Genomic DNA, 26415 nt, shown 5'->3' on the forward strand with positions numbered 1-26415 from the left:
GTGTGTGTGTGTATGTATATAGAGAGAGAAAGAGAAAGAGAAGGTCAAGCACATGCCATCAAACACAAACACAGCTGGAAGAAGGGGGAAGTACATCCGCCGCTATTGACTCGAACCCCTTTTCTTTGGTTGTATTTCCGCGACACTAAGCTGGGCGTGGAACGGGGGAAAATATTTGCAGAGTAGCTCACAGCGGTCTGACGCCTGGGCACGCGTATGCCGAGGCCGTGAAACAAACAGAGGAGTCCCACCCGAGCAGAGCGAGAAGGAGCAGCGAGGACGTGAGCGCGGGGAGCCTGACAACCGGCGAGGGGGATGCGGCATGAAGGCGGTCTGCCTGTACAAGACGCTGGAGATGATCTAAGTACAACCATATGGTGCAATTATGCGTGCTTTGCACTCACACTTCACTTGTCTAAGTTACTTCTTTTACTCTTCATTTGCTAAGTGCCTGCAGTAACTCCAGGATCAGAGATGCTTCACGCGTGCAGGACCTCGGGCTCCTGTGTCTTCTCCTCCTGGGGGTTCGCTGTGAGGCGTCCCGTCTCCATTTCGCCATAACTACACAACCCATGCTCATGATCGAAACCGTTGATTATTTTCTTGACATACTTGTGCTGTTTGTTGACCACCTGGTCACCTGGCAGGTAAAATCACGTGGAAAATGGAAAGTGAGCAGCTACGGGAAGACAACGCCAACCTGACGGAAGAGAACGGCAAATGAATGAATCTGAATGTCTGTGAATTAATGAATGTCTTCCCGAGGACTGAGGGAAGATAGAAATCATATGATAACTGAAAAAGAACAGCTAGCAAAAAAGGCTAATTAATATCGTGTCTATTTCCCTCATTGGTAACGCATTAGATTAGCCCAGTTAACTACCGATATCATTAATTCTAGGACATTGTGGGAGTCTCCACCCACAGGTACGGGTTTAGGGAGGGAGACGGAGCCTTTCTGGCACTGGGTTGCCGACATGGCGAGAGTTTTATCAATGATCATAAACAAAAAGGCTCACTGGCCAAAACGGGAACATAAATTAAAGGAATAAACAGTGTCTGGGTTTCACCTCGGTCGCGGTCCGGTCCGCAGCCGTTTCAGCGTCCTGCACCACACCATCCCCACTGCAAGACAAAACAACACACGAGAAAGCAGACCTAGTACAGCTGCACCACGGCAGGAAGATGCCAGCGCTGTCGCCTGCAGACCGCGGCTTAACCAAACCCCCTCGTCTGCCACAGGCATCATACCCAAAGGCCTCCAATTCAATCAGAGCCTCGCAGTGCTATGTAAGGTACAATGTGCAGCCAGTCGGTCATTATTGCAAAATAACCCCAAACGGGGTTATTTTCTGATAATGACCAGTGGGCTGCACATAATCCCACTTATTACACGGCTACTTACTAAATAAAATAATACATTGAGACATGTGGCTGTGCATTGTTTCCAAAGTCTACAATACGTTGATCATGTTGTGTGACAGACAGACAGAGCTGTACCTTTGTGTGGATGCTCATCTGTGCCCTCCATCCGGGAGTTACGACAACTCCTCTGGTTTTTCTGCATTGTCCATAAATAACTTCAGTCTTCTGGTCCCCGCTTGTTGGAATTCCACTTTCTTGGTCAGATCTGGTTTGGCATGGAGATCCTCAGATCCCATTTAGTAATGACAATGCTGTCCCCCCCCCCCCCCCCCCCGCCTGTATTTGGTTATACCCGATTGTTCTACTGTGTCGTAGGCTCAACTGGACTCTACTCTGGACAAATGTGCGTTGTGTTGATCAAAACATTCCTGCACAACTTTAATAGTCCCTGTAATGTACCTGGCCCGTCTAGCAGAAATACTCACTATTAAATGAAGGGAGACATGGAATAAACAAACAACAACGAGGAATTCACTTTCTACTTCCATGTTCTATTTTCTTTACCTCAGGCATTTACAAAGGCACCGTCGTTTTTTATTGTTTGTTATTGCCGTGGTGATCGTTCAGCACTTGGCGATACTGTTGGTAATATTGGAATATGTGCATCAAATGCAGGGACGGAAGAAACAAAATACAACTTCTCGGGTTTCTGCAATTGAGCAGGACATTCTGTTCAAACTTAAAGCGTCCATAATGTGTAATGTATATGTGTCAACAAACTTTAAGGATATCCATTCATTCAGGCAAACATAGTAAAAAAAACAAAGAAAAAAACATTCTTCAAGTGTATTTTCTTCTCCATCACCATTTCACATTTATTTCATTTCAATCTCACCCTTTGATACCATTTGATTTGTGACTACACTGTTCAGCATAGAGGTTATGTAGCTTTTAGCAATTATCCATTAGAAGTAGCAGGTCATTTTTTTGAGTGCAGCACTCTTTACCCGCGCTTGAGTCATTCATTTCCTTGTTTCATTGTTCGGGAACGACGCTGACACTTGGGCGTAGGGCAGCGACATATTGAATCTTAATTGAGGAGGGCACAGATCTCTCTCACACAACCAGTTTCGGCTTTCGAAACACGAGACGTCATTCCAGCCGGCCGGTCTCTCTTGAAGCATTTCCACACACCCCTCGAACCTGGGGTTCCTGGGACCGCCGTAGTCTGGCTGACCAGCCAGCCAGAACCTGTGAAAGAGATCAATGAGGAGTAGAAAAAGCTGAGGGTTGAATGGTAAAACGTTTCATAATGCTACACACTCTCTCAGCTGTCCCCAAACCTTGGGTAAAAAGAAAAATGGTTTATGACATGCTTGGTCATGGATCGCCCCCAGTTCTAGATACCCGCAGCTTTAACTTTTGGTCTCTTGAAGTAGAAAAGCCTGGAAATAGACTGTGTCATGAAACATCTACTTGAATGGGTCTCCTTCAAGCCTTCTCTTTAAATGTTGAAGCTAAATTGACTGAGAGTTTTGATGTTATATAGCAGGAAATTCATACTGTGAGATAATGTCTCCCAAACAATTCTCATCACCCAAGGATCACAGGGTTTGTTGGTATTCCAATAAATGATGCACAGCTAGTTCTATCGGACAACACGACTGCGCCACACGCTTCCACGTCCTCATTGGACGGCCAATTTCAGAAACCAGTCCCTCCTGCCCTACCTGCTAACCCTAACCCTAACCCTAACCCTAACCCTAACCCTAACCCTAATCCTAACCCTAACCCTAACCCTAACCCTGCTAACCCTAACCCTGCTAACCCTAACCCTAACCCTAACCCTAACCCTAACCCTAACCCTAACCCTAACCCTGCACTCCCTCCACCTCCTCTGCATTCAACTGTTGGGCTCTACTGTTCTATCCAATGGGGGGATTCTATCTCGTTGCTCCCATATTTCTAGCTCACTAAGTATCCTATGTTTGCTGTACACTTCGCCAGGAGCGATGAGCAGTATGAGCCCGGACGCCAACCTCAAATGATGCAAAATAGATAAAGATTTTAAAGTAAATCCAGGAGTTGGTCTGTCAGAATTGTTCTAAACTGCTTGGCCCTACAGTATACACAGTGTATACAATAGATAAGGGAGGAAGAGGTACAGGGAGGTGCGACAGGGTAGCACAAATAGTTGATATGTGGACAAAGGACTATTGCTTTGTTTTAATGCCACACTACCCTTTTGCTTCTTTTTTATATGTGTAACCTTATAGGAAAAATACTTTTTAATGCTCTTTCAAATAATGAAGACAAAATAATGAAGACAAGATATATATTGTATATAAAATGATGGACGACGCATTTTCTCACAAAATTTTGACATTTCCAAAGAACATATTACGTGTTATTAAGTATTGTGCAGTTTCCGTGCATGCAGAGCAGGAAATAAGTACCTAAATACCTTGCTTCAAAATGAAGATAACGTTGATATTTGTGTGGGTGTTTAGGATATGATTATAAGGGAATGATTTAAGTCATTTGAGGGCGGGAACTAAATCTAGGCAACAAATCGTGATTTGAGAGCACAAATTTGTAAACCGATAGAACTACTTATTATTCGAGAGATCCAGTTAGGGGATTTGATTAACATTTGTTACTAAATAAAGGGAACCACTGAGGGCTAATTGGAGGGCACAAATTTGTCATTCAAGGTAAGGATTTGTAACTGAACCTACTCATTTGACGGAAATTTGAGGGACGAATAAAAAGGTTGTCCTGGTCTCCGTACAAGCAGCATACAGTGTGTATTTGATTCCATCCTGACAGGCCTTACGCTGTGTCCAGTGGCAATCCATTCACCCATTTGAAGGAAGATCGATAATCCGACGTGATGATGCCCCTTCTTCGTCTGCTGGACAGGCCGATCCAGAACGGGATCTTATCGCTACCCAGATTGCTCAGAAGCTGCTGTTGAAATCAGGGTGGTTGTGGTTGGTTAAAGTGGTGATCGTGGTATTATTTTGTTTGGTTTCATATTTGATATATCCCCCCCAACTCCAAGTGACCAGGAAAGACAAGCAAATAAATCAACCAGCAGAAGGCGAACTTTTGAGAAAATAATATGCCAAAGTCTGTCTTCGAACCTGGAATCTCTGGTGTCGTCTCTTCCATTAATGTCTCCACACTAACACACAAATATTGAATTTGCAATCCGAAACCATGATAACCATCATAAGTATGATGTTATGGAGTAGTGAGTAAGAGGGGTATTTTGGAGTTCAAGATTAGGAAATTCCACCGACATCCTGGATTCCCGGTTACCTAATGACGGCTTTGTTTCGGTAGCAAGGCTGCCGCCAGGGAAAGTGGCCTGCCAGAAAACGAGCCTTACTGTATACAGGTATAGCACCCCCGGTACCTGTTCCTGCTTGTCATCGACAACCACCAGGTCAGCTCCTCTCCTCAGACAGTCATCTCTGCTCTCACCCCAACTGGCTATTTCCTTGGACAGGAAGTAACAACTCGTGCTGATCCGCATCCATCCTAACGGGCAGCCACTTCTCCCAAAACAGTCTCCCTCCCCTGAAATGACAACAAAGCAATAGATACTTATTTATCTTACCACACTATTACTGTGTATTTACCATTGCAGACGTAGTATATGAAACAAGGGACTGGAAAAAAAATCTCACGCAGTTGTGACAGTATCATTTTCAGCTTGTCTCTCTCAGCTTCCACATCCTTCCTCTCCTCGATGAGTTTGACTTCCCTCACTTGAAGATTCGTCAATGTGGTGTTTGATCGTTGACAGTCTGTAGCGTTGCGGTCACCGGGGTGGAAAAAAGGAAAACAATTGTTAGACTTAACCCAGTTAGTAGCCTCTTCTGGTACTAAATTTCTACGTCGCTTTCCACATTTTCTTTAAAATATTCCAAGAAAATCAGCAAACACAATTTTAGAAAGGAGATTTATCCATTTATGCAGCCCCCTCTCAATCCCAATATTGTTTTATGGCTGATTGAGAGTCTTTTGTTAACGTGTGTCGGAGACTTCTTTTGTTCAGTTTGACGATGGAGTGTAGAGGTCTGAGTAACATAATATGAGAAGAGAGATCAGTGGAAATACATAATATTATAGGCCTATAGGATTTCGTTGCGATGTAAATTCTGTATATGATGAATATGTCTATAGAGCCAATATAATGTATTTAATTAACATAATTGAATATGTGCACATAAATAATGTATATATACTTTATTGTACAGAAGTCATTACTTGAAAATATGATCATAACTTCAGGTTTTATAATTTAATTAATTAGGAAATCTAGATATATACACGTTCATATTTCACACACACACACACACACACACACACACACACACACACACACACACACACACACACACACACACACACACACACACACACACACACACACACACACACACACACACACACACAGGCCTACTTTTGAAATGCTGTGACTGACACAACATATGCCAAAGATGTCAAAATATGTTCGAAATGTTTTGCTTGAGGTTTTGGTGCAGACTTGGCTAGACTAAATGAAGGACTGCTTTTTAATCTCCTCCCAATGAAGCTGAAGATAAATCCTCAAACATAAAGAAAGCAAACATACTCACAGACAAAGCGTAGGGAAACATTGAGGACGAATTGCAGGATACACAGCAGTCCGAACGCGAGGAATACCTGTCTGTAAAGTCTTCTTTCTGTAAAATCAATGAACGCAGGCCATTTGAGACTTCATAGCATTTGTCACCTGTGGTGATATGAGCAGTTTACACACATAAAAGCAAATGGTGCTGTTTAGGAGCAGTTAAAACAGTTCTAATGTGGGAGAAATGATAATGCTGTTTAAAAAAAATGTTCACATTGAACTAAATGTATACTATAGAGGCAATATTCAATATCCCCAAAGTACTGTATCACATTATTTCACCGTAATGTAACACAAATTCGTCTTTTCCAAGGCCAATTTGAAAAGTCTTTCAATTAACAAGCATTAATACTTTCAACTACTAATAACAACCCTGCTTCCATTGTTTAATGGTTTAGCCACTATCTTAAATACTGCAGGCTCTGGACCCAAGCGTGTATTATTTTTAGTAGTGTTGTTTGGCATAATGTAATACCCTTATATCATCACCTGTTTGTAGTTTATCCTCCTTCTCCACTCTGTTCTGTTCAGCGATAACCTGTTCGTTGACATAATCATCCACTTGTATTTCCTGCATAACAATTTTGCTTCAAAGTCTTAATCTTAAACAAGGACACTGAGTCTCTACGACCAAACTCTACTCTGGTTGCATGTGGCCACATACAGTGGAAGTGAGACAAGCTTCCCACTGATGACATTGTGGTTTGGTTGCGTTAGTGAAGTCTGAAGAAAAAAGGAGATGCTGTAAGATGGAACAATGTGTTGAAATCAAACTGGGTGGAGAAACGTGGAGGTTTGGTGCAGGTCATATCAAGTTTCCACTACAGCAGTGGTCTCATACGGTGGCCCAGAGAGCTCAACGCATTGCAACTTAAAAACTCGAGAAAATTATGAAAAACAGCCGCATTAACAGAAAACACAGCCACATTAACATTAACTTTGGGTTATGCAAGGCAAAGGTGGCTGACAGGGAATCCAATAATTTTAAGAAAGTGAATCAAATAAATGTTAATGCCATCACAATCTCATTTCAAATAAAATCAACAACATTATTTAATATTACCCTGACTTATTGCACATATATCCAAATGGGGCTGTCAAGCCTACATCACCCAGAGGCCTGTACTACGAAGCAGGATTTGGGGTTAACAAGGTCAGTGGTGGTTCACGGGGGGTACATCGCCAGAGCTGCCGACTCTCACGCTTTGACCGTGAGACTCACGCATAAATCAGTAAAATTGCTTTTTGTTGTACGTATATATGTCCCCACTTGCGCTTGCTTGATGCCTGTCACTGTTCGCGTGGTGAACGGGAGATCCTTTTCGCACGGTCGTTACGCATTGGTGGTCCTTCCATCGGGCATAGTTTGGTAATTGCTTATGTTGTGTGGATTTTTATTTTTCATAAAATATGTTGTTTCCGTTGTCACTTCAGCGATCAGCGCTGTGCATCGCTCACACCTGATGAGAAAAATTAGGAAAAGAGTCAGATTAGAGAAGAAGGTACAGAGCGGTGAGATGTCTTGGAATGGGTTGCGTCCCTAGAAAGTACCCATTGTAATATAATTACTGCATGCGGATGGGAGAAAGTGACCACGCTTAGAGGCTTACGAATCCTCCAGGGGAAATCAAAGTGTGGTCAGAAAGGCCAACAGCATTCTTGCACTGCGTCAGCAGGTGAGACAAGAGGGACCAAAAGCCAGGGTAAAAACCATAGAGCTGAAGGACCCAATGTCGCTGAAGGCACGAGAGTCACAGAGGTCTTCTGGTGGGGGCTGAGCCCCCACATGAGCACAAAGACCCAGTACTCACCACCTCACACAGAACAGAGCCAAACGCAGAGACCAAGAAACCAGCCAAAAGGAGCAAGCCAAAGTCAAACGAAGCAGAGGCATGGCGCACATTGGACACAGACCTGATCAAGACCCTAGAGGGATCGTTGCGTGGAGGGGCTGAGTCTAAGCTTAACCTGATTGGGGACATCATATACCAGACCTGCGAGGACAGGTTTGGCGAAATTGTCCCTAAACAGAGGACCGCCTTGAGAGAGAAAGGAAGGAGGGAAAAGGAAATCCACCAGCTGGTGCAAAGGTGCCGGCAACTCCGCAAGAACTGGAGGAAGGCAACCCACGCAGAGAAAGAGGGTCTTAAAGCCCGGTGGGGGGGGCAGGAAAAGGCTAGCTGGGGTTCTCAGAGAGGAACGCATTTGCAAGCGCAGCAAATGGAACCAAAAAGAGCGAGCCAGCTTCTTCAAGGATCCCTTCAGGCACGCCAGACAACTGCTGGAGGAAAAGAAGAGCGGCAAGCTTGAAACCACCAGGGAGCAATTGGAACAGCACGTTAAAGAGCAGTACAGTTATCCACAAAGGAGCGTCCCCTTAGGAACACCAGGATACGTGCCTCGGCCTGCACTGCCGACAGCTGAGTTCAACATCATGCCCCCCAAGCTCAGTGAAGTCAGGCAAGTCATGAATAAGGTAAGGTCCTCTTCAGCACCAGGCCCCAATGGAGTCCCCTACAAGTTCTAAAAGAACTGCCCTAAGGTACGCAAGCTGCTATGGTTCACTCATGAGAACTGCCTGGAAAAAGCAACTCATTCCATCCGAGCGGCAGAGAGCGGTAGCAGTCTTCATTCCCAAGGAAACAAACTCCAGAGATATTGGCCAATTTGAAACATCACCCTGCTGAATGAAGACGGAAAGATCTTCTTCTCAGTACTAGCCCGAAGGATGACCAACTACCTGCTAGAAAAGGGCTAAATCGACACCAACTGCCAGAAGGCAGGAGTCCCAGGTTTCCCAGGATGTGTAGAGTACTCCACGATGATCTGGGACCAGATCCAGAAGGCCAAGCGGGAGAAGATTGACCTGCATGTCATCTGGCTCGACCTTGCCAACGCGTATGGATCAGTCAATCAATTCTTCCACATGCCCACCTGCATCAAGAACTTGGTAGCACAATACTTCAGCATGCAGATGTGCTTTTCCCCCCGGGATTTCACCACCGGTTGGCAGCGGCTCGAAGTAGGAACCGCTATGGGGTTTGCCATTTCTCCAATACTGTTTGTAGCAGCCTTTGAGATAATCCTCATCGGAGCAAGACAAATGGTTGGAGGGATCAAACTACCAACTGGTCAGAGGCTACCCCCATTGAGGAGCTACATGGATGATGTCACCAGCCTCCTTCAGACAGCAGCATGCACATCAAGACTGCTGAGAAGGATGGATGAGTTGATGTCGTCGGCAAGAATGAAGATCAAGCCCTCCAAATCTCGTAGCCTGTCACTCAGAAGAGGAGTCAGAAATGACAGCACCATCTTTGTCATTGGAGGAGAAAAAATCCCACTCTTATCTGAGCAGCCCATTTAAAGCCTGGGGAGGCAGTACATTGCAGAGTTGTCTGATAAACAGATGAGGAAAACCGTCATGAAACAGCTCTCTGACAGCCTGACTAGGATCGACCAAAGCCAACTTCCTGGTAAGTATAAGGCCTGCTGCTACCAGTTCACACTCTACAGGAGGGTACTGTGGCCCCTGAAAATGAGTGAGATCCCCTCATCGACCGCAAGTAAGATGGATGGAAAAGCCAATTAATTTATCCGAAAGTGGTTGGGGCTGCCACGGTGCCTATCTGAAACCGGTCTCTTCGGGAAGAGCACACTGCAGCTGCCACTGCAGTCCATAAGTTTGGGCAACATGCAAGAGAATACCAGAATACCACTGGTTCTCGAGCTAAGGGAGTCCACAGACCAGTCGGTAAGGAACGCAAATGCCAAGGTTCCAACCGGCCGTTAGTGGAATGCCCAAACCGAGGTTGACCAAGCTGTCGGTCGGCTGCAACACCGGGAGATCGTGGGCAGAGTCCAGACAGGAAGAGCAGGACTAGGATGGGGAGAGGCCCCATGCTTCTGGTCCAAGGTCAACCGTAAGGAGAAGAAGGAGATGGTGGTGGCAGAGAAGACGAGGATGGAGGAAGATCGCTACAAGATCAAGGCTATGTCGCAGGGCCGATAAGGAAGCTGGACAACCTGGGAGGGAGTTGTTAACCGGAACATCAGTTGGTCTGACCTGTGGAAGATTTCACAGGCAAGACTCACTCATTCGCTCAACCTATGACACGCTTCCCTGTCCTCGGAACCTTCACCAGTGGTTTGGGAACGAAGAATGCTGCTCACTCTGCAATGCCCCCAATGCAAGCCTCTAGCACATCTTATCAGGCTGCAAGATTGCGCTTTCACAGTGTCGCTACAGATGGAGCCACGACCAGGTTCTGAGAAAGCTAGCCGAAGTGCTGGAGGAGTGTTGACAGGGTAACAAAGAACCACCATCAGCAGAGGACCACACCAGCTTTTGGAGGGGTAAGGAGAAACACCAGGCCAACAGAAACATCAAGGCCCTTCTCCCCTGACCAGGAGTGGAACATGAGGGTTGACCTCGACTGGCAGCTCCGCTTCCCCACAGAGATCACCACCACATCTCTCCGACCAGACATAGTTGCTTGGTCAACCAAGGCAAGATCTGTGCACCTCTTTGAGCTCACAGTGCCACTGGAGGAGGGGATTGATGCCGCCTTCGAATGTAAGAAGGCCAAGTACTCAGAGCTGGCTGCTGAGTGTCTGGAGGCTGGCTGGAAGGCTACCATCTACCCAGTGGAGGTCGGATGCCGAGGGTTTTTGGGGTTGTCAAAAACATGCCTCTTGAGAGATGCAGGAGTGACCGGAGGGAGGCTAAAGAGGGCAACAAAGGACCTGGCAGAGGAGGCTGAGAAAGGGAGCTTTTGGCTCAGGCTGAGGAGGAAGGATAGGTCATGGGGAAAGAACACCTAACCCCAGACAACAGCCGCAGGGGAGAACAACTATCAGCTGCAGGAGGTGACAGGGAGACGTCCCTGTCAATGCTCCGCCACCAGGAGACGTTCCAGAATTAAAGGAGCGAAACATTGGTGAATGGTGGTTTCTGGCTGATGACCCTACAGTTGACTCATGGGTACCGGAGGAGGCAGCAATGCCCAGCAGGTGATAACATCTTCCTGTACATTTACTAACAGACGGTGCCAGGGGTCTCAAGAGAGACAGCCCATTGCCAGGGGTCCCGGTGATAAGGGAGGTGGAATGTGAACTGTGACCCATAGATTGGAATCAGATGGTCAAGGTTGTCTCTGGACAAGCATAAAAGCACACGCCCTAGTTCCATCCGGCAGAGAATACTTCCGGCTCTGTTCTCTCCCAGACAATCCATGGCAAGTCTGGTTTGATGCTGTTCTTACTTTTAATAAATGAAATATTATAATCAAGTCAGCGTCAGCGGTCACTCCTTCTTCATCAACACATCAAAACCATCAAGAAACTACAGCGGACAAGGACGCAATGGGCGGAGAAGAGAAGAGACATGCACTTGCAGTAGTGTTGAAAAGTTTGTCTCTTTTCATGGCTTACTGAAAAGAGACGGCTCTTAAGGCTCCCAAGCATTTCTTTTAACTATGAAATATTTTGTTTATATTTATTCCACTAGAAAAAAAATACAATTTATAATGATATAATGTGACTCAATTAACATCCTCTCAAACAAGTTACACAATTATAATCAAAGCAAGCTATTGCATGAAAAATCCTATCTTATTGTTTAAAAATAATTAAATGTTATATTCCCAATATTTTTCTTTCTCCATTGTCTTCTAATGGAGTGAAGAACATTTGAATTGTTCAGTTAAAATTCTCATTTAGCTTTGTTCACTGGAAAGAGCTAGGCTACCTCTATATACTGTAGTCAATTGAAGTCAATCACAGGCAGAGATGTTGCAAACACAACAGTTTATTGTAGAGAGGGGCAAGATGTAACAAGCCAGAAGCAGATAGACACATATCATGATAGAGGCTCTTCCACATTTGTGTGTGGGGTTAGGTGATTTACCTGTTGCTAGTTGATTGCTCAAACGACGGACTCTGTAGGGTTGCCATAACTTACAAAAATAACAAACAATAAAACAACCAGACTCTGACACAGGGTTCCCATACCTAAACATAATTAAAGACCAGACTCTAAAAGAGGGTTCCCATACCTTACATAAACAAGTGTCCAACAAAAACAATCCCCTTTCCAGAAGATCTGAAACCCTGGAACAGCACGGTCCATGGGCAACCCTCCCCCAGGGTGATGAAAAAGACTACCCCCTCCTCCCTTCTGGAGTTTGGGGCCTTGGGCTGCTGTGCTGGCTGGTGGAGGGGTAGCCATGCTTAGGTGTTATGTGGGCTGCTTGGAGGGGTGGTCTGGCTGCTGGGCTGTTGGATGGTCCCGGCGGTGGCTGCTGGCCACCCCCAGCCACCCCCAGTCTTCTGCTGGACATTCTGGGTGCGGCTGCTGTCAGTTGGTAGAGGGCTGGTGCTCGGGCTGCCCATTGTGGCCCCTCTGTGTCCGTTCCCCGTGACAGAGAGTCCCTGTTCAGGTGCCCCTGTGACCCTTCCACCTGCCATCCAAGCAGTGTTTTCAGGGCCCTCCGACACAGAGACACAGGCAGAGATGCTGCAGCACCAGTTTATTATCGAGAGTGGCAAGATGTAACCAGCTAGGTGTGGCTTCTAAAAACACACCACCCTCACACCACAAAGACATTTAAATCAGAAATTGATGCAGAAAAGGCACAAATTGATGCATAAAAATTCCCCAGAATGCAGGAAATTAAGTGTTTGACGCTCCAGATCCCTGCTTAATGTGTCCCCACCAGTGTTCAAACAAAACCTACACCTCTAAGCGAGGTGGAGAAAGGGCCTCAAAGAAGTTTTGCCTAGGGCCTCCAAAACACCAAAAGCCCCTTTCCCACTTGCACTCAAAGCCATAAAAAGTTGCTACGTAAATTTCCCCACCCTCGACCTTGAATAATTTACGATTGTACCGATTTACAATTGTACGACTTACCATTGTGCTAGGCTGCGAAGACAACTGAGAAACTAAAACACATCCAGTCTCTATGGAGACAAGACTTTTTATTCTGAAATGTTATTATTTTTCTTCTTAAAAATGCCACTCAGACACTAGACTTGTCTTTTAGAGTTAGGGGTGCGGTACGGGGACATCAGGCAGAAGCGATTTGCTTTCCCGCTGGCTCCACCGGAGCCGACGTTTCCGTTATTGGATGAAACCAAAAAGCCTAAAGCCCTACCGTATCCCGTGGTGCTCCAAGCTCTGCGCTGCTCCGGACACTGGAGTGAAAGTCGGAATGAACATTTAAATTAGGCCCTGAGATCTAATATGAGTGAATATTCAGCCATTGGATTGCTAATTTACAAGGGAATCCTGAGTAAAGCTCAAACCTCATTGGCTCACAGATCGTGGAACTTGTGCTCAAACCCCATTGCCTCCAAGAACTCAGGCATTGGGACAATGGCTCCTCCCACTTAAACAGAGCGTCGGGAGCATGTGGGCAGGGGCATGTGACAACTGCAGTTCAGGGGCTGGAGACAGCTGCAGTTCAGGGGCTCGATTTTATTTATTTATCATGCTGTAGGAACAGCGGACAAACAAGGAACAGTAGACTCACAGGCTGTAGTGACAGCGGACAAACAAAGAATGGTTGACTCATCTGCTATTAGGGGTCTCATCCCTACGGGATGGACCCCTAATAATAATGTATATACATTTATTCATTTACTGATATGGGTGGTTGTTAAAAGAGCTTTTAGATGAAGAGTCTGTTGGGATGGATGCTCTTGGTGACTGACAGGTGTGGACAGGAGGGCTGGCAGGAAGTCAGCTGTATTATCCTCGTTTCTTACTCGATTTGAACAAATGATACAGGCGTTTGTGGTGGACCAGGGGACGTGGTCAAGCCGGCGCTGCAGACAGGCGGTGCAGGCTCCCATCCCAGGGCCGCTCAACTGCTGTGGATCAGGAGAGGCGAGCCGGGTGGCCGGGCGGCCGGGCAGCCGTTCCCGCTGATTTGCCTGATCCCAAAACAGGAAGAAATAATTGTTTGGTTGGCTGCGAGACGAGACGCTCACAGGCCAAGTTCCGGCGAAAGGCAAGCTGCCGTACGGACTGTGGAAAGGACTGATTTCACATGGACTATGTATATATTGGCCTGTGAGCCCCTGAGTTGTTCTTTTGGCCCACGAGCCACTGTTTGTCAAGCCCACGGCACTGCTAAAGGCCGCTCTCTCCTCATCTGCTGCTCCTCCCTCCAGCCTATTCCAAACACCTGAGATATATTACTTTCATCATCTACTGCAGTATTTATTCTCCAGCTCCCCAGTGACTCATCGCCAGATTGTTAGCAAACCTACCTGTGTTCGTATTTCTCCTGGCTCCTTCCTAGTCCATAGATTCTAGTCTGTTTATCCAGGTATCTCGTCTTCGTCCTAACCTGACTGTCTCCTCTCCCCGTTCAAGTCTGTCCATCCTGCCCCGTCCAGCCCGGTTCCCCGTCTCTCTGTCTCTCTACCCGGAACCTGGATCCCTCCTGCCCAGCTGCCACCGTTTCTGTCCCGTCCTGCTCCACCTGGCTCGGTAGCCCCGCCGGCTCGGACCTGTCCCATCCTGACCGGACCCCTCCAGTCATCTCCTCTGTACGTCCCAATAAACCTCCTTCGTTACCCCGATCTGTCTACTGTCTCTGTGTCGTGCATTTGGGTCCCTCCTGGCCGTGATCCTAACACTGTTATATTATATTTGATATTTTCATTCCTCCTCATATTGAGTCTCTTTTCTTTCCAGGATCTCCTTCAAAGGTCCAGGATCTCCATCAGAGGTCTAGGATCTCCTTCAAATGTTCAGGATCACCTTCAAACGTCCAAGATCTCATTCAAACGTCCAGGATCTCATTCAAAATCCAGGATCTCCTTCAAACATCCAGGATCTCCTTCAACATCCAGGATCTTCTTCAAACATCCAAGATCTCCTTCAAACATCCAGGATCTCCATCAAACGTCTAGGATCTCCATCAAACGTCCAGGATCTCCATCAAACGTCCAGTATATCCTTCAACATCCAGGATCTCCTTCAAACGTTCAGGATCTCCTTCAAACGTCCAGGATCTCCTTCAACATCCTGGATCTCCTTCAAACATCCAAGATCTCCATCAACATCCAGGATCTCCATCAAATGTCCAGGATCACCCTCATTTTTATTTTTTTTAATTTTATTTTTCTTTACCTGTGCTGTCAGCATTGCTGGGCATACAACACAGAGTTTTTGTACGCCATTGCATCCAGGACAGAGTTAGTCTGCAAGTGGAGTTCAAGTTCTCTAACCTGCAATGCAACTCTTTATTAATTCTTAAATCATCAAGAACTGCTGCAATAACTCTGTCCTGTGGACGACCTGTAGGATGACAAGAGCACAGTTTTGGTTATAGAGAACCACCACCAACCCCCCTCTTTGGAGAACTAATTATCATGTTTGGGTCTATAAACAACTGATCACTACTCCAAGAGGGGGAGAATCCCCACGGTGAGACAAATAAACATAGAACCAAGCAACATTTACACAAAAACATAAACATCGGACACAAGATGTATTAAAAAAACAGTTATGGCAGCAAATGAGGGAGGAAAGGAGAAGGGAGGAGAGGAAGGGAGGAAAGCCCTGAGTACCCTGCCTTGCAGCCACAGAAGACCCCCGGGCCGCCAGAGAAGCCAGAGGGCTGTGGAGCAACCCCCAGGCCTAGCCCTAAGGAGCATGACCCAGTCCCAGGGAGCATGAAGAGACCCCGCACCCTGGGGGCACACACATACAACCAACTCCCAGGTGCAGGCACAAGACCCAGCCGCAGGCACAGAACCGGGGCTACGGGCGTCAGGCACGGACTGCAGGCCCGGATCCCGGCCCCACAGCGACATACACCCCGCCCGAAGGGCCGCCCCCTGCAGGCGAGCCGGCAGGACTCCCATGCCACCCACGCCTCGCGTAAGGGCAAGGCCCGCCACACCGCAGCCGGCCAGACACCCCACCTGGCGTACCCCACTGTTTGATTTTAAAAGAATGGTTAACAAACACGCCAACCGGCGATGTTTGCCCTCCGCCTGCCTCCTCTTGCCCAAATCGGCCGAATCAGCTGGTTGGGCCGACTCAAGGCAGGGAGTTTTCTTAACGTTTTGTTTTGTCTTACAAAGGAGATCGGCGCACAGGCTAGTGAGCAACCCAGCAGAGGAAACCAGCAGCATTCAATTATTAACCTTCATTAGTCTTATAATAATGAGGGTTAATAATCTTCCTCTCATCTGCAGCTGATACTTGACCACACCCCTTTGTCTGCCACATCATGCATCTCAAGCATTGCTGTATGCCGCTGTCTGAACCAGCCCCCACCCATCCCCCATCTTCTAATGTAAAAACTTCCCTAAACTGCTGTCCCTGGTTCTGTTCTGCTGAAATACATAAGTGTGTAACATTTTATGTAATAAAGTTCATGCCTAATGTAATAAATGGATCTCCATGAGAGTGCTCTTGATTGAAACAAATTAATTATCTTTGAATTGAGAATCTGTAAATCTATGATGTTCAAAGAAATTCGATAAGACTAATAGGCCTTGTGGTGTGGTAACAGTGTGTGGAGCAGTCACACCTGTCCTGGGTCTAGGTAATTGGGGCCCAGGTTCAGTGTGGCTGTATACCTGCTCCTCAGGAGAGGAGCCCTTGTCATGAATTGCTGTCCATCTGCTCCGGGACTTGTTCCACCTAGCCCACTCTCTACAATGGAACTGCTGTGTTTCAATCCAATCACCTGTGTCTCTGTGCTGGAGGCCCCTGAAAATGCCACTTGGGGTGGAAGGCGGAACTGCCACAGGCCTAATAAAAGATAATAATTATTCCAGTTGGTAGAGCCTAGTCGCTGTTAATGAGCAAAACTAAAATAACTAAAATAACTATAGCTACAGGGCAAACATGAAACAATTTCCACTTCTGAAGTGTCATTTCTCAGTGTTCTCATATTATTTAAACACGTTGAACATGGTTTCTGACAATTATTTTTATTATTTTTCTCAAGTGATAACATAAGAGGCAAGCAGTATAGTTAGTTTTTAAGCATAAAAAAAACATATATCTCTCTTATTTAATGGAACATTACACTTTCCTTCAATTGCTTGTCACATATATGGAAAACTTTGAGTAATAAAAGTGGATTCCCTATCTCATATCGTTAAAACATTTAAGTAATTTAGAATAAGATTGGTGGATTGATGAAGTCTTATATACAGTATAATGGTAAAACAGTGCTGGTACAGAATCTATCATTCTACTCGTCTTCAGTTTTTTTTAAATTGAGAAACCGAACGCCTTAAAACATAAATGGCACCAAACGTAGATTAACCAACACTCTACACAATATTTTCGACTTTTCATATACAGTTTACACACTGATTTTCTAATCTTTCAGAAAATATGTGTCAAAAATGAGCAAGTCAAGATCATTGTCGTTAACTTAACACAACAAACAAAAGTCTATCTCCTCTAAAGTGTAGAGATACAATTTAACAACTCATTTTACAAAATAAGCAATAACACACTATATTTTACACACGGATGAAACGGCTGAGCCCTCCCTGTATTTTTTGGGGGGGGGGGGGATAATTAGTTGAAAGTATAAAAATTTGATGTAGGTGGAGTTTTTTTTTTATTTGTTCAGATGTTTTGGAGTTAAAACGGAAGTAAACAGACCGGGTACACATCTTCCAAACAATTTACAGCTTACCAAACGTCAAACATATAAATGTTGTGTTTCATGGTTTCATAGGAAGTTCTGGCTAATGAGAAGTGAATGATATTGTTTTTTTCTGTATCCCATGATTTTCCACTTTTTTTTCTTAAGTCCTCCCATCCAATATCACCACCAGCCGCCACTGATTTTACATCTTATGTTCAATGTGAAATACCATAGCTAATGTTTCAAAGTTGTCATTGTTGATCGCAGTGGTTATGATGTCGCTTAAATGGTTAATGTTATTTCAAAGCTCCTTTCAAGCCACTGAATACATCACTGCGCGTCAGACTTTTCCAGGATTCAGGGACTTTAGCCGGAAGCACCCCAAAATCCTTTGCTATCTTTTCGTTAAATGTAACCATCACATACTTCCAGTAGTTTGATAGCTCTGCGTTGGGACCAACAGTGAAATTCCAGTTCAGGAAATGCATGCTGCCATTCTCATTTGCTTGACTGTTGCTTGACAGGCTCCATGTCGACGTGTTGCCTCTTACTGAAAAACATGTTTCTGCCACCAATGTGTTTGAGGCTTTGAGGCCGCTCAGGCCCTTAGGACGGTGAGCCACGGAAAAGTGTTGATCGTGATCTCCGTCCCCCGCCTCACATGGGGCTTTGCAGAAGGGACATCGTTCCTTGCAGCCAAGCAGTTGGTTTAGCTGCTGAGTATTAAAGAGCACACTTCTCACTCTTTTTCTGATGTTGTCGCTCCCCTCGTACTGTTTTGCGAGGCGCAGCTGCATTTCACTCACATATGTTGTGAGATGGTCTGCAAACTGTTCCTCATAAGCCAAGTCCAGAATCATAATGGAATCGAGAGCGTTTGCTGGCAAGGGAAGCTTCTTGCTCAGTGCATCGCAAAGACAATTAATGAAGGAGTTTAATTCCCCGGTGGCGTGAGCAGAGTGTCTGACCTCTGAAATTGCAGTGGTTATCATGTCAGCTGCATCTGTAAGATGTTTCTTTTCAAATTTGCCCAGGGAGGCCTCTTTGGAAAGCTTCTGTTCAAGATGATCAAGCACCCAGTTTTTTACGAACCTCTCGTAGTCATGGATGTACTGACAGTATTTCTCATAGTCCAGTTTGGATACCAGTTGCTCTAGTATCAAGACATTGAGAGCTCTCTGTGCATTGACATCCTTTGATCCTGTGCTTATCAATAGTTGCTGTGCAACATCTGGTCCAGTTCTCATGGTTACATAGTCCAAAACTGCAGGTTGTAAGCAAAGCCGAACAAACTCCTTTGCTTTCTTTTGGCCCTGGTCTTTATTGTGAAACCTATCTGAAAAGTCCTCTAAGTAATTTTTTTTCCACTCCTTTAGCATTTTCTGTGGGTCCCTTGTAACAAGGAAATTGTTGTGCATCCCCTGGAACTCTGCAGCTGCAATGCTGCAAATGTGCCTTTTGAGTGTGATCTCCATTTCTTCACTCAACACCAATTTCTTATGCCTTTGCATTGATTGATCAATCATTTTCAGCATGTCTTGGATAAGAGTGTTGGAGTAGTCAGCTTCCCTTTCCACCATATCCGTTATGAACTCTCTGCATTGGTTTATGACACTATTGCACAGCTCCCTCATTTGTTTATGGTGGTAGTTCCAATTTCTATGTCTGACCAAATCACCAGCTTTTTTAAGCCAACTACCAGATTCCACAATAATTTCATCCGTCTGACATTTTCTCAAAGTCTCTCCATCTATCATGCAGTGAATGTTGTGCTGAATGAGGTTTTCATTCAACATGGCAGCCACCTCCTGGGCGACATCTTTCTTTGGGACTTCCATGATGTTGATCTCACAATCCATTACAGCTTTCCTCCACCTTTTTTCAAACTCTTGTATTAGTGTCTTACCTGAAACCGGTGTCTGGGAGCTCTTGCAATGATGCAGAAGCTCCAGCATGTGCTTTTCCAGCATAAATGCTTGTGGACTTTTAATGCTGTTAACATTAACCTCCACTTTTTTTTTGAATGACTGCTGTAGTTTGATTCTCACCTGGCTTCCAGTGTCGCCACATAGTTTCTTGGCCTTAGCAGTCAGTTCTTCCCTATGTTTTTCAATGATGCTGGTGGGGAGATCTTGCTGTTCAAGGTATTTCTCAAGGCTGTGCAACATTTCCTTTTCTGCCAATTCAAGCACTGTATTTGCTTCCCTCAGGAATTGCTGTTGCTCAGGAATTGTGTCACCATCACAAACTTGCATTTCAGACTTTTCCATCCAAGAAGCAATTTTCCTGCTGAACACCAATTCCCAATTTTTGAATGCGGCACAAAGCTTGTTCCCAAGACAAAATGTGTTCTGATATTTGACACATTCCCTTAAATTCTTTATCAGCTCCAGAAAATCTTTTAAATCACCCCTTTGTTGTTGCTGAAGTTCTTGAATCAATTTCTTCTTCAAGTCATAGACAGCCTCACTGTATGCAACACTTACTGGAGCCATTGGGGGGATTCCATTCCAAAGCCCTGGCATATAGCTGCAACTTGTGTCTGAATCATAATCCATTACATCTGTGAACTTGTTGATTTTGTCATTGTTCACCATTTTGGCAGCTTCCAAAGTCATTTCATCCAGTTGTTCCGACAATTCTTTCCTTTCTCTTATATTGGCGTCTGTGGACATGTCTGTAACGTTCTGATGCACAAACAAGAACTTTGGTTTCTTTTGCACGTGTTTCATCCCAAGGAAGGTGCACATCACCATCTTCAATATGGCTTTCATTTCTGCAAATGCCTCCATGGTCATGTTGATAATTGTGACATCGCTTAGGCCAACGACCAGTGTTGCCAGCTCTCGGTCGTGTTCACGGCTGTCACACTGTTGAGCAAGTTCTGGAGCCTTGAGCCCCTCTGTATCAATGATCATAATGAAGTCGCATTTCATATCCTCTCTCAGCTTCCTGTCAACTTTGATCAGTTGCATGAAGGCCCCTCTGGTGCATCTTCCAGTGCAGACAGCAAACTGGACACCAAACATGGTGTTAAGGAGCGTGGATTTACCTGTGCCTTGAACTCCTAAAACCGTGACTACCCTGATCTTGCTCTTTGTTTTGACTAGATAGTGGAGGCAGGTGAGCACATCTGTTATCCACTTCATCGGGATGTCGGACATGTCACCATCCACAAGTTCGATTGGGAGACCTTCTAACAGCATCTTAGCATACATTTGAGGAAGTTGCTCTATGTGTTTGTTTTCACAGCTGTTTTCCAGGAAAAAACGTTCGGACATGCACCACTGATATAATTGACCCAATTCACGGAAAAAGTGTTCCAACCCCAAGGAGCAATCAAACATTTTCTGATCTAAACACGCAATCAGGTCATTTCTCTTTGGCATACTCTGACAAATGTTTTTGTACTGCGCTCTTAAATCAGACAAGTTCTGTCGTGACATGTTGTCCAGGTTCATCTTCATCCACTGGAGGAAATAGGAGCGCTCCTCTGTGCTTTGATCTAACATTGCGTCGATGAACTTTTCCATGATGGACGTCATTTTGAACATTTTTAGTTTTTCTCTCAGACTTTCTTCTTTTGTTGTCAGAGAATTTGCTTCCACGGAATCTGCTTTGTCTTTTTCTCTGCCAACTTGGGAGAGTTCCCGACGAATTCCTTGCAAAGGTAGATGTTCCTCTTTGAATTTCAGCGTGTCTGTTATTTTGCTGGATATTTCCTCTGCCATACGTTGGGCTTTTCGACACTCATCACTGTCCTTGTCCACCAGAATCCCATGGTGACGTGCCACCTCAGCCATCTTTTCTATCGTCACAATATTTGGTTTATCGTTTAAAACATTAGTTACTGAGAACTGAAAGTTTTTGACAAAGTCAGCATCATGCTGCCTTTTCTTGATGATCATTTTCACCGGTGTGCTGCAGTCAAATGAGACTTGTCTTCTGATCGAATTTCGAAATACATCTCGCTGTCCGTCCATAACCAGAAAAAGTTGTGTTTTTAAGTTTTTCCCTTTCAGGACACTCATGGTATTCATGTAATCATCACTGAAAATGTACACTGCAGCTGATACTTCGCAAAGGAAGGAGAATTCTTTTCTGAAGGACAGAATGTCTCCTCTAAGGTTGGCTACTGCCACAGGCTTATCGAACATATCTATGTTTCTGTTTCCACATGGGAGACACCAGCTGATTTCAACAATACCATCTGATATCTTGCGGGGTGCGTGGTCACAATCCATGTCGCGATGGACAAATGCGTTGCTTTGCATCTTGTTCAAAATCTGGTACTTGTTTAATCTGTCTTTTCCCAGGGTGACAAAGGAAACCAGTGGAATTTCAGAGACAACAATGCATTCCTCAACCAATGTCCCGGTAGATGTGAAAGGTTTAAACTTCTTGACAATTTCTCGCATTGCCCAGATCATCAAAGTCGTTTGCTTTGTCTCACAGTTGGGCAACAGAAGGGGAACAGCAAATTGACACATTGCCATTTTCCGCATCATTTCCTGTTGCAGGGACCCATCAGAGCATAGAAACAGTGCAGTGATGAGATCCAATGGGTTGATAGCATTGGCATTATTGCTCTCAGATTCATTATGTTCATAACTATCTAATTCCACAATGTATGCCTTTTCATCAGACAAATCACACCGGACACTCCGAGCATCTACATTTGCCAGCATAAGTTTCTTCAAAAAGGCCCCAGGAAGTGACTGCATTGTGTCAAGTTGCTCTTCTGACATAGTAACACTTTTGATCTCCAGAACACCACTTAACCTGAGTTTGTCTTGATAATGGTCACTCAGTCCCACATTAGTTAATATCTCCATGAGAAAGGAACCTGTGAATTGACAAATGAAAAAAATATGTATTATAACCAAGCATAACCCATACTCATCTAAGAGACACAGTTAATACGTAAAACAGCATTATGGACAGTGATTAACTAATTTAAGCAAAGGGTTACAGCACAATAATTTATTGTAAGAAGACCAAAGAAAGGGATGATTCGGATCGAACTGAGATGTAAAACATGTGTGTATGAAATACGCCTTACAGGACAGGTTAATGCACATGTAATTAACCAATTTGTTTGGTTGTCTTAATTAAAAATTGTTATAGTTGCAAAAAAGTTGAGGAGATCCTCTAAAATATGTGGTTGGATTTTATCTTTATGGATTTTGGATACTGAGATAATGAGAGCTTACTGGTCCTAATGGTTGAAGACACAGGTTCACTTTGTTCACCCTCTGGCAGCACGGTGGAGACACTGACTGAGTATTCAGTGTTTGGTTGGAGGTCAGAAAGAGTTCTGGTGCAGCTTTCTGTGTGTATAATCCTTGGTTCTGCTCCAGGGATGCCATAGGAAATTACAAAATGCTGTTGACCTTCATATATTTGGGAAGCCTTGATCCATTGTAGGGTAATTGAGGTTGAATTTAGACCATCTATTTTCAAGTCTTTCGGTGGTGGGATTACTGAAATAGAAACATAGAAATAAAATTGTAAACTATTGCAAAGAACCAATAAACAATGGAAAACACTATTAGAGACTTAAACATACCAGTGAAGTATGATTTTCTAATCCAGATGCTCCTGTCGTTTTCCACCTCTGCTGTCACAGCAAAGTCATATTTTCTTCCCAATTTGAGTCCGCTGATCTCAACTTGGCATACGTTCTCGACTTTCACATTTTTTATTTCTTTATCATACTGCCAAGCTACTCTGTATTGTGTCGGCCCGCCAGGTCCTTCTGGAGGTTCCCAGCTGATAGCCACACAGTCAGCGTTCAATGGTTGGATCTTCATCTCACCAGGAGGGGGCACACAATCTGGCACAGAAATTAGGCCAAAATAAATATGTGTCATGACTGTTGCAATACACCCATATGCAGGGGGATTACAATTATTATTATTATTATTATTATTATTATTATTATTATCATTATTATAATCTTTCAATATTAAATTATTAACTAACATCATATTTTATTTACAATTTACTAATAAAACCAACGGTTTATTTTTCTTTTCTTGTAGTAAAAAAAAGTAAACATCCAGAGAGATCTTTTGTATATTAAAGCTTTGAATGGGTCGATTGGGTTCTGGAGTTGTGTGGTTGGTTGTGTAGTTGTGACGCGGTCGGGCCCAATGTGACATCTTTTCACGGCAGCCCCTGCCCATATTTAATCAAGGGTAGATTTGCTATTTTTCAGCATGTGCTTTATTAAAATGTTGGTTCCCATCATATATAAGCGTTCACAGCACAACCTCGCTGAATGCTTTAATATTAAGTGCTTTACTACTATCGCTCCTCCAGCTTGTCACAATGCAAATAAATGATGGGAATCATTCTAATAAGGCCTGGGTTGAAAAATAGCAAGCCTATCCTTTAAACTACTCACATCCACAGTGTTAGTTTAAATGTCAATGTGTAATAAAGAAATATGTTAGTCAACCAAAGGACCGCTGCTGTGTAAGTATCCTTGGCCACTTGAAAAATGGTTGTTTGCTGATACATACCATCGTCTGGGAGTGGCCAACATGGCTGTTGCTCTCCAGCTGGAGTCTGTTGTAGGACAAACAACATAAATGTATTGTTATTATGCCTGTGAAAAAGAAGCAGAATCAGCCGCAGGGTCTGTTATAATATTTATAGGTAATCTGTAACTTCAAACTTTTACCTTGATGAAGATCAAGTCATGCTCTCTGTGGCTTGTCTTTGAGCAGTGACTGCAGATTTGCATCTGGTCTGTCTTGCAGTATACATCCAGAGTTCTATGAAAGTGCTGACAGCGTTTGTTGTCCACATCCTCTGTGATGTCCACCAGGATATGTCTCTGCATGGCTGGAATGAGGTAATGCTGTCTAATGTCCACCTCGCAGATGGAGATGTTGCAGGTTAGGCAGGTCTTCACTGCTTTGTGGTCGGAGCACAGGTCACATGTCACTTCTTTTGTCCTGTGGAGTGTAGCAGTGACTGTCAATTGTCTGGAAAGGGTTACATATTACTGGGAGTCACATGAATTTAGATTTGGGCTTCAACATTGGTTTGTAAAAAAAAAAGTTTACACAACAGTATTTATTTCAAAGTGCAGCGCTCACCACTCATTTTGTGCAAAGGGGTTAGGTTCTAAGGAACGGGAGGACTTTGCCGAATGGGTAGATGATATAGACTGAGTTTCTTCCTCTCTCTTTGGCCTGCAGTGAGAGAAATAATGACATTTGAGGAAATACAGTAGATATGAGTTAAAAGATGAAACATGTAAAGGTTTTTTAATTCATATAAGACTAGAAGAAACATAATACCATCATTAGAAGAATCTTTAAGAATTAGAAGAATCCTTAATCATCACACGACAAGCCACACTACAACACATGAATACACCTACACATGCACATGCTTTGGATGGTGGCTGGTGAAATGTTGCCTTGGAATTTGACCCATCATTGATATAGTTTAAGGGAAACTGTGCAGGGTTTTGCCTGATTTCTTATGCATAAGATAGCCAGGCAATCACCAGTCTGTGTTGATAAAATGAAATCCCCGACCAGCTTCTGTCGCATCGTCATTCAGCTGAAGAGGAACCTAAAGTAGACCAAACTATTTCCCTCCTCTATTTAACGGTGAACCATGATGCTCATTCCAAGTTGCACCAAGACATCTCAGCTCTCTATGCATTCTCCATCATGCCCAGAGTGTGGGATGCAGGTATGGGAAGATCTGGAGGAAACCGCATAGAATCCACCAGGAAATGTTCCTGGTGAGGCACAGGAGAAGCCTGGCCTGGAGTCCCTCCACGGTGCACTGTAGTGAACAGCCATCCATAACCCTGGACTCCACCCCAGCACTATGGAGTCATCTTTGCCTACTAAAAAGAGAGACATATTAAAGCCTGTGTATCTGAACCGGCTCCCTTCTGGCAAGCAGGTCTGTGAGAAGCAACTGACAACTGGTGCGAAAACCCTCAACTGAGCCACAGAAGGGCCCCAAAACTCTATGATGAAACTCTACCCCTTTCTCCCTCCGTCTCGTTTTGACAGACATGTAATAAACACTTGAAAGTCACAACTCCAGACTCTGAGACTGAAAATCCCCATGATACAATAGGACACTACAACCTTTGTTGGTATAACCAGGCTGCCTTTCTAAAACAAACACACACAGACACACACAGACACACACACAGACACACACAGACACACACACACACACACACACACACACACAGACACACACACACACACACACACACACAGACACACACACACACACACACACACACACACACACACACACACACACAGACACACAGACACACACACACACACACACACACACACACACACACACACACACACACACAGACACACACACACACACACACCACCTTCCTATTCTCCCTCACCGAAGTCACACCCCATGAACTGATAACAAGTCCTGAGGACCTGTCTGCAAACATTCTCTGTGCTTAAACAAGAACAGTGTCAACATGAGTCTGTAACCAAACTATGTTGAAGCTACAAATGTTTCTATCGTGACATAAACGCAGTGTGCGTCACGCACGCTTACTGGTCGTCAGCTCTATTCAGACCAGCGTGTACCACCCGCAGACGGAAGGCCTGGTCGAGCGCTTCAACAAAATGTTGAAAAACCGGAAGTGATCCGGAAGTTCGTCCACGATGACAGCCGAAATTGGGGCAGATGGCTGAACCCCCTGTTGTTCAC

At 44.6% G+C, this 26415-nt stretch overlaps 1 protein-coding gene across 1 annotated transcript; it reads right to left on the reverse strand.

The window, feature by feature from the left end:
- Nucleotides 1–15038: 15038 nt before the first annotated feature.
- On the reverse strand, nt 15039–22517 carry LOC307229533 (up-regulator of cell proliferation-like; the record flags this gene model as incomplete). The annotated part of the gene is made up of 3 exons (XM_079999532.1): nt 15039–15131; nt 15815–16001; nt 18109–22517. The coding sequence occupies 3 exons, from the start codon at nt 22515–22517 to the stop codon at nt 15039–15041; spliced, it is 4689 nt and encodes a 1562-aa protein (XP_079855658.1).
- Nucleotides 22518–26415: the final 3898 nt, after the last annotated feature.

Source organism: Zeus faber (assembly GCF_960531495.2).
Source record: "Zeus faber genome assembly, chromosome: 4".
Lineage (NCBI taxonomy): Eukaryota > Metazoa > Chordata > Actinopteri > Zeiformes > Zeidae > Zeus > Zeus faber.